The sequence below is a fragment of the Quercus suber genome, unplaced genomic scaffold (genome assembly GCF_002906115.3).
Source record: "Quercus suber isolate HL8 unplaced genomic scaffold, Cork oak 2.0 scaffold_937, whole genome shotgun sequence".
In the NCBI taxonomy this organism is placed as follows: Eukaryota; Viridiplantae; Streptophyta; class Magnoliopsida; order Fagales; family Fagaceae; genus Quercus; species Quercus suber.
Window position 1 is genome coordinate 19,223 of NW_027070360.1, and position 9,961 is coordinate 29,183.

The window sequence follows — 9,961 nt, forward strand, 5'->3', positions numbered from 1 at the left end:
TTGTTCACCTTCTTCTTCTTTTCTTCTTCTTTTTTCCCTCTCTTAAATGCCTTTATCCACATTTTTATTAAAGAAATGATATAACAGTAGTATTGTTATAAAATATTCATTTTCATTCTTTTCACTAAACTCCAAACCAATGTTGCTTTCCATTCAATTCATTTACTTTCAAACATTCAAACAAGAAATCGATATATATATATATATATATTTAATTTATTTATGTTATCTTCTAGGGTAAATTGCAAATTACACCCCTAAAGTTTAGGGTTGTTTGGATTTTACACCGTAAAGTTTCTGAATTTGGGGATGTAAAATCCAAACACTCCCAAATTTTAGAAGATAAAATCCAAATTCTAAAACGTCAGGGTGTAAAATTCAAACATCCCAAACTTTAGGGGGTAAAATCAAAATTCTGAAACTTCAAGGTATAAAATCCAAACAACTCCAAACTTTAGGGATGCAATTTTCAATTTACCCTATTTTCTATTATATGCATTCTACTCCTTTCATTTTCATTTTATTCATAAACTACCAAACATGGTGTTTGAAAGTTCAATATGTGTATAAAACACCCTTGAACGTTTAGACCCCAAATTATAAAATATCAATTCAAGCTTATAATCAAACAATTAATGTGCGGAACATGAACATAAGCCAATTACAGAATTGATAACTAATCTAAGCCAAATATAAATACATCCACAACAGTAAATATAAGGTAAAGATAAAGGGAAGGAAGATGCAAACACACGGACAACACACAATGTGTTATCGAAGAGGAAACCGAAGTCCTCGGTGCAAAACCTCTCCGCCGCCCTCCAAGCGGTCAATAATCCACTAGAAAATGTAGTTGTGATACATGACTAGCAATAAACCCTTCAAACCTAATCTACCCAGGTACCTAAGCCCTCCAAGCTTCCTACTCCAACGAGGTTGCGCCGAAACTTTTTCTTTTCTAGCTTACCAGATTTTGCTACTAGACCATAACATCAACCAATGTATATTGGTTCCTTCCAAATTGCTTCCCAACAGCACCAAATAAACCTTCTCACAGACGTGGGTGTGGTGAGATAAGGATTTGGTTAATGACCTCTCAAAGATGTGACAATGGAGAGGAAGAGAGAAGAGGAATTTGTAGAGTCTCTAAGGCAAAGATTGAGGATGAGGCAATCTTGTTTTTCTCTAGGGTTTCTCTCACAAAATTCTCCCTGGAAGCTCTCTCAATTTAGTGGGTATAAGGGTCTATATATAGTGGTGTGTGTTTGGAATACGAAGAGTCAGTTTTTGCCAAACAAGGCTGATTGGCGGCTTAAACTCGCGGCTTGTCCAAGTTACGAGTTCAAGTCGCGACGTAACGGCCTGGCCAGCCTGGGATTTTTGTCATGTAATGCGACAGTTGGCGCGACCCTTCAGCTTCCCTGTGTGCTNGATTTGTTTTTTTCTGATTCTCTCTCCCTCTCTCTCTCTCTCTAAAATTTTTTCTTTCTACCACACTAAAACTCCAATGACACACTTTTGTTTCTCAAATTTTTTATATAAAAAGAGGAGGAATCGTACGTAGTGTGTATTTGACACAAATTAAAAAGCCAGCTTATTTTACTATTAAACTTACTTTTACTATTATTTATGGATTTCACTACACTTTTTGATACTATTCATAGCTCCCATTGTACTATTTCAGCTAACTTTTACTTTTATCTATAATGTTTTCAGCAAAATTTTTTTAGTTACAGTAAAATAAGCGGATCCCAAACAAACACATATTGTCTCATCAATCACTACCTGGGATTTGGGTAGCTTTGTCAAAAAAAGAAAAAGAAAAAAGAAACATAAACAAAAATGACACTACTAGCAAAAAGAGATACATAATTATGTGAGAGTTAGTTTAACGAAAAAATTTTCTTGTTAATTATTACACGAGATGTATTAGAAGAGAAGTAGGATAAAAATATATATATGCACAATTAATATAGAGCAGTTAGCGACCTTCTCTCTCTTTCTCTTTTATTTTCATTATTATAATTGTTATTGTTATATTATTTTTTGCCACAATAGAAATTGACAACCAAGAAATGTAGTACTACATTATTGTTTTAAAATGGGAAAGAATTTTTTTTTAGTGCTCCTCTATATTAGACAGGATATGAGGTTGACACATGATCATTTTATGACATGTTATACTCGTATTATCTCCAATAATAAATAAAAGTACTAGAGTTTAACTAAAAAATTTTCTTGTTAATTATTACACAAGAGATGCATGTATTAGAAGAGAAGTAGTATAAAAAAAAATATACACAATTAATATAGAGTAGTTAGCGGCCTTCTCTCTCTTTTTTCTTTTCATTATTATAATTGTTATTGTTATTTGTCATTGTTATTTTATTTTTTGCCACATAAGAAATTGGCAACCAAGAAATGTAGTACTACATTATTGTTTTAAAATGGGTAAGAATTCTTTTTAGTGCTCCTGTATATTGGACAAGACATGAGATTGACACATGATCATTTTATGACACATGTTATACCCGTATTATCTCCAATAAATAAAAGTACTAGAGATAAGTTAAATCATTTAATTTTTTTTTTATATATTTAGGGTTTAAGTTTTCAGCAATGCTATTCTTATAATAATAATAATAATAATAATAATAATTTAGCAATGTTACAAATACAATAAGTTAAATGTATAGATCATTTTCACATAAGACTACTACTAACATCACTTTTCGTTTATACCATTGCCACCTCAATAATTGTAAAATTTGTTTAAAATTTATTGCAGTATTAAACTTTTTGTTAAGTTTTTTGAAGTCATCCACCCTACTTGTCCATTCAAGGATGCAAAATTTGTCATTTATCAATAAGTCATAAAAAGAAAGTTTATTTAACAACATATGAGGATGGTTGAAAGTTGAAACATCCAACAAATACAAAGTAGATTCTATTTCTGCTGATATTAGAGCTGCAAATAGTGCTGCATACATTCTCGCAAGGTGGGTTTAACAGTTCAACTATTACAGTTCCATTGATTTAAGCTTTATCCCAGATCACATTATTTTGGCAGATTTGTTAGTGGTTTTTTTTTTGGCCTACATAAAAGGGAAAAGCAACTATTAAAGCGAAGCATCCAACTTGCCGTGATTACATCTGTTCAATGTAAAAAGTTGAATGTTTGGTGCTGCGGCACAGTAATTTCTTAGGCGATTTTGCATTTATAATTTTATATATATAATCATTTTAAAAGTTGAATGTTTTTTTCTAATCCAGTTTCTTGGTTTTCGTCTACCAGTTATGCATGGTTTGACCATAATTAAAAAAAGAAAAAGAAAAAGAGAAAAGGTTATGGTTTGAGTGTTTGACCTTAAAAAAAAAAAAGGATTTGTTTTTTTCTGATTCTCTCTCCCCCTCTCTCTCTCTCTCTCTCTAAAATTTTTTCTTTCTACCACACTAAAACTCCAATGACACACTTTTGTTTCTCAAATTTTTTATATAAAAAGAGGAGGAATCGTATGTAGTGTGTATTTGACATAAATTAAAAAGCCAGCTTATTTTACTATTAAACTTACTTTTGCTATTATTTATGGATTTTACTACACTTTTTGATACTATTCATGGGTCCCACTGTACTATTTCAGCTAACTTTTACTTTTATCTATAATGTTTTCAGCAAAATTTTTTTAGTTACAGTAAAATAAGCGGATCCCAAACAGACATATATTATCTCATCAATCACTACCTGGGATTTGGGTAGCTTTGTCAAAAAAAGAAAAAGAAAAAAGAAACATAAACAAAAATGACACTATTAGCAAAAAGAGATACATAATTATGTGAGAGTTAGTTTAACGAAAAAATTTTCTTGTTAATTATTACACGAGATGTATTAGAAGAGAAGTAGGATAAAAATATATATATATATATATATACACAATTAATATAGAGCAGTTAGCGACCTTCTCTCTCTTTCTCTTTTATTTTCATTATTATAATTGTTATTGTTATATTATTTTTTGCCACAATAGAAATTGGCAATCAAGAAATGTAGTACTACATTATTGTTTTAAAATGGGAAAGAATTTTTTTTTAGTGCTCCTCTATATTAGACAGGACATGAGGTTGACACATGATCATTTTATGACATGTTATACTCGTATTATCTCCAATAATAAATAAAAGTACTAGAGTTTAACTAAAAAATTTTCTTGTTAATTATTACACAAGAGATGCATGTATTAGAAGAGAAGTAGTATAAAAAAATATATACACAATTAATATAGAGTAGTTAGCAGCCTTCTCTCTCTTTTTTCTTTTCATTATTATAATTGTTATTGTTATTTGTTATTGTTATTTTATTTTTTGCCACATAAGAAATTGGCAACCAAGAAATGTAGTACTACATTATTGTTTTAAAATGGGTAAGAATTCTTTTTAGTGCTCCTCTATATTGGACAAGACATGAGATTGACACATGATCATTTTATGACACATGTTATACCCGTATTATCTCCAATAAATAAAAGTACTAGAGATAAGTTAAATCATTTAAAATTTGTTTTTTATATATTTAGGGTTTAAGTTTTCAGCAATGCTATTCTTATAATAATGATAATAATAATAATAATAATAATAATAATAATTTAGCAATGTTACAAATACAATAAGTTTCACAATTATTGAGGTAATAAATTGTGATTAATGTATACATCATTTTCACATAAGACTACTACTAACATCACTTTTCGTTTATACCATTGTCACCTCAATAATTGTAAAATTTGTTTAAAATTTATTGCAATATTAAACTTTTTTTTAAGTTTTTTGAAGTCATCCACCCTACTTGTCCATTCAAGGATGCAAAATTTGTCATTTATCAATAAGTCATAAAAAGAAAGTTTATTTAACAACATATGAGGATGGTTGAAAGTTGAAACATCCAACAAATACAAAGTAGATTCTATTTCTGCATTCTTCCAAAATGGAGAATCATCATAAAGGTGTTTCTACAAACACTTTATTTTATGTTACGACATATGGGTAGTTCTAAACCCTAGGACATACATAATCTAAGAATTGACAAATGGGTAAATCTCATATCTTATGTTACAACTCCCACCAACAACTCTTCCTCCTTCTTTCCCATTACAACATCGAGGAAGTTCACCAATTACACCATCAAGACACTTGAAGCAGTCACTGTTAGAAAGATCCCTAGTGCATTGGGCCAACATAAAGCTTCTTTGATTCTCCAAGCTCTAGCTCTCCAACTGCATACAGTTTTGGAGTAACAGATGCTTCTTTGGCTAGGAGACTCAACAACTTTCTTGTCTTTTCGTTAAATGTTGTCGGATCGCTAACATTTCTCAAGTTCCACATGTAGAACTTGTTTTGATTATCAATTTGGCCAAAGAAATCCTTGTTCAAGTACTTCACAAGACAATTGTCGTACCATATAATGGCACCTTTACTGTATGGGCAAAGTTTGTGAATTTTATTGCTAGCCTCATTGACACAAGTCTTGCAGTCTGTGGTTTCAACATCACCACGACAAAGAGCAAGTCCATTAGTTTGGTATGGATATGAACCCACTGAACCAAGACCAAAGCCCAGGAGAGGGGTTTGATAGTAAAGGTTACCCAAGAGCTTTTTTAGGTTTGATTCATAAGGGTCATTGGTGGTGAAGTTCTCAGAGCTTGAACAGAAATGGAAGAGAGGGCTAGCTCCAAAAATGGTTTGGAGAAAGAGAGCAAATGTTAGAATGTAGATGGAGAAGGTGAAGTGTGAGGAAGACATTGTCAAAAGGAGATGAGAGGATGATTGATGGGTTTAAACTTTGGTCCATGCAGCTGCTATTTATAGTAAATCTCGTGCTTACTATTTCTTCTATACAACTGTTCTAGTTGACAAGAAATTGTCAAAATGTGCTGCGTTAATTGTAAAAGTCAAAAGTGCGGAAGCTCAAAATGCACTCAAAATAAACTAATTATCCAGAAAGTTGAAGGTGCGCTCCGTCGACAGTATTAATATATTAGATTGCTACAAAACTTAGAAGGTGAAAAAGTCACCTAAATATTAAAAAGGATAGTTCTAAAACATTATTCCAAATGCTGTTGTAATTATTAGATTGAAAAAGGCTTAGTTAAGAAAATCACAACTGAGGATATCATGTATGGTAATAATAGATACGATTTATACAAAAGAAGTTGTCCAGCCTACTTGGGTTTTAAGTATTAAAGAACATAATTAAGAGGTAGAATATACTTTGTCTTAGACTTTGATTTTTGTCTCATTTTTAATCTAAAATCTTTATTTTTAATTATACTTGAAAATTTAAGAAAATATAAATTTTATAAAGGTTTTACTAACATATGCCCTTAGGACATACATTAATTTAAACCATTTTAGAAAGCCTTTTATGTGGAAATTAAAAATTAACTAACTTTTTGACAACTTATCAATTTTTCGTAGTAAAATTTCTAAAATGGATGATTAATATATATTCTAAAAACATACATTAATCGAACCCATTTTATAATTCCATCTATGATTTATCCGGTGAAAATGACCAAATTTTACGCATGAAAAGTGTATACCTCTTGCAAAATAAATAAATATATAATTTTACATTAGATTTTGATTGAAGTTTAAAGTTTGTTTAAAATGAAGTTAACGTTTGGACAAGTAGTTTGTTTTTATTATGTATGACTTAATTTATTTAAACTTTTTATAATTCAGTTGCTACAACAAGCAAGAGAAGTGGGATTTGAACTCTAGCTCTCTTTGTAAAAAATATTGGTCAATGTCATTGAGCTACAAACTTATTAGACTTATTTTAGTTTTGTCCATTTCAAAGAATTTAGTTCTACAACTACACTGCATTATATAAATATAAGTCAAAGATAGAGACAGATCTAGAATAGGACCCCAACTAAGAGGAAAATGACTAAATGCCATTTATTTTTAAAGATGTAGCAATGCACCCCATTTTCCAAAATATCTTGCAAATGCCCCTATAAGTTCCAAGTGGAGCAGTTTCCAATTCTATGCAAAATTTTCCATTTATCATTATTATTGTTTCTTTTAAAAAAAAAAAAAAAATTTAAGTGAAACCCGACATTGCTAATGTTTTTACTTAAAGAGTATGCATTGAACTTAATTTTGAGGATATTAAGTTTTACGCAGAACTCGATTTTGTTAAAATTGAATTTTAAAATAGGGGCATCTTACTACATAGTTTGAAAAGATATGCATTTTGTTATATACTTTAAAAATAAAGGGTATTTATCTATTTTTGCCCCTACCAGCGTATGATAAAAATAGGCTAAACCCCTTCTTGAAAATTTATTTATTTTATAACAAATAAATTTATATAAATATTTAAAGTTTGGCCCCCAAGAATGGTCGACTAGCCTATGATGTGTGGCTCTCCTAGAAAAAGTAAAATCATTTGTAACATAAAACATTGCAATTTATTTTTTTATTTTTACATTTTGTGTTTTATACAGTAAAAATCCTTATTATTATTATTATTATTATTATTATTATTTAATCAAATATTTTTTTCCGTCAAATTATTTATGGGCCGGGGATATTCAAAGATCTGAAGTACACATATCATTATATATTCATTATTATTATTATTATTATTATTATTTCTTCTGAATTTTGCCAATTGGTTACAAAGACTCCCCCCCACCCCTTTTTTTTAACATAATTACACTTTTTCTATTAACAATATCATTGATTCTTTTAAGAGTAATACTATAACTCCAAACTTTTATACAATATTTTTACAAACAGTTAAAGTAGCAAATTTTTGTTGTTCGTATTTGGATCCACCAGTTACATCACATTTTTACTCACCAATAACCACTTCACATATGAGTAATAGTATTAATCATAGTGGAAAACTTATCAAAGATAATTTTTGGGATTTGTAAGTATGCCATGTTCTACTTGATAAATGATTGATTTAATGTATTGATAAATAATTATTCGTGTCTTTTCTTTCGTTAACGTTTAATGGACACTAATTTTAAATTTTCATTTATTCTAAATTTTTTTTAATTTTCTTTTCATTAATTTAGTGTTGAATCTTATAATCATATTTTCATTACTGATTTTTTTTTTTAATTGGGGGTTTATAGGCCCCACAAAGCTGAAAATTCAATTGGACTATTCCAAGAACCCATATAGGAAATCTATCACCAAACAGCACCCTTCTCAAATAAAAATCCTATTTCTCAACGTGTGTATTCCATTTGAACAAAACTTAAGTACAGTATTTTAGGTGCTGTTCCTTAGGTTCTCTTGTTAAAATTTAGCCATGTGGCTACTTAACTTAAAAATACACTAGATTTCTATGAAAAAAAAATCCACATGGCAGAATCTTAAAATGGGAACCNTTTTTTTTCACAATTTTTTTTTTTTTTTTTTTTTTTTTTTTTAAGGCAGACACTGATCTAATATAATTGATGAATAATAAAGTTGAACACTATTAATATGAAACAAAGGATATTTATTCTCCTTCTATCATATGAAGCTAAATTTTGATGTTTTGATGAATTATGACGAGACAGGATGAAGCAATTGGTACTCTAAATACATAGAGCTGCAAAATACTATCTTCAACCATTTCGGTTCCATTGCTATATATCAGCATGATTGAAGATCACATTATTTTGGCGAAATTTAGCTTCTTTTTATTTTATTTTATTTTATTTATTTATTTACTTTTAGAAAAAAGAAGAAGAAGACTATTATAACAAACCCTTCCATCAATGGCAGAATAGTTTATTGCCATGACTTATAGTATCAGTTTGGATAGCACTTTATTTCACTTAATGTTACGTTGCGTTTTGTTCCTGTGCTTTCAAGTTTTTTATTATTTTTTTATTTTTTACACCGGAGTTATTGACTTTTGAGGGACAAAAAGTATTGTGCATGAACAGTGTGTGCACTATTTACACACTGTTTATGCACTGTTCATGCATTAAAAATATTAAAAATGGGTCTCACAATACTATTCATACATTTAAAAATTATTTTGCTACAGTGTTTTCAGTAACAATAAATTTTCAGCAATAATAAGTTGTATTCAAATGGACCCATATACGCTCCATGCGCGTAAAAAGTTGAATATTTAGTGGTGCGCAGTCATTTGTTGGGTGATAATTGATTAAGCGTATATGCCTTGTATCTTTACGAATAATCATATGTTCTAGATAAGACCTTAAATTTTAGTTTGTGGTTTGGATTTACAAATCAAGATTTGAACAAAAAAATAAAATAAGCAGGATTAGCATTGACTATAAAGCTGTTTCATGGACTGAGCTATTTTAGAACATGTCAAGAGCTTTGTAGTTTAAGTGACACCTTCTAGTATTTTTAATAAAAATATCTAGGGTTAAATTCTCTCTTCTAGTCCCCATTGTAACTAGCTAATTGTAAAAAAAGAAGTTGGTGTTAACATGTGTGTCAGAAGACAAGGAAACAGTACTGCATAGCTATTAGCTTTTATTTTTGGGAAAATCCATGAACACAACTTTGTCATAATTTTGATGTACCTGACTGTAAGTACTTGAAATAAAGTAATAGATTCATATGAAAATGATAAGTGATTACTCATTATCTGCCATGTCAAAATTATAATAAAAGTTGTGGCACAAAATTGTGATCGAGAAGAAAATCTTAGTCAATTTATTCTCTAGACATAGCATGTGCTGGATGGAGAATGCTCCAGACTTTTAACAATAAGTATTGAGTCAGATGCAATGATGGAATAAAATACAACAACCTTTCATTTTTTTATTTTTAAATCTGTTGGCCGAGTATATGTTTTTTAATGAGAAAAACTTGGTCAGAGTATAAATGATTCTTCCCCACCTCCACCAGAAAGTGAATTATATATATATGTTTTCAAAGCCATATTAGCACAAGTGGTTAGTACTCTCACTGTTGC

General features: G+C 29.7%; 1 protein-coding gene across 1 annotated transcript; it reads right to left on the bottom strand.

Moving 5' to 3' along the window:
- Positions 1 to 4,942: 4,942 nt before the first annotated feature.
- LOC112039339 (antimicrobial ginkbilobin-2-like protein) lies at positions 4,943 to 5,817 on the bottom strand. Its single transcript, XM_024072212.2, is given in 2 exon segments — positions 4,943 to 5,229; positions 5,231 to 5,817. Coding segments are annotated over 2 exon segments (726 nt in total). The 5' UTR covers positions 5,794 to 5,817; the 3' UTR covers positions 4,943 to 5,066.
- Between the last annotated feature and the right edge of the window lie 4,144 nt (positions 5,818 to 9,961).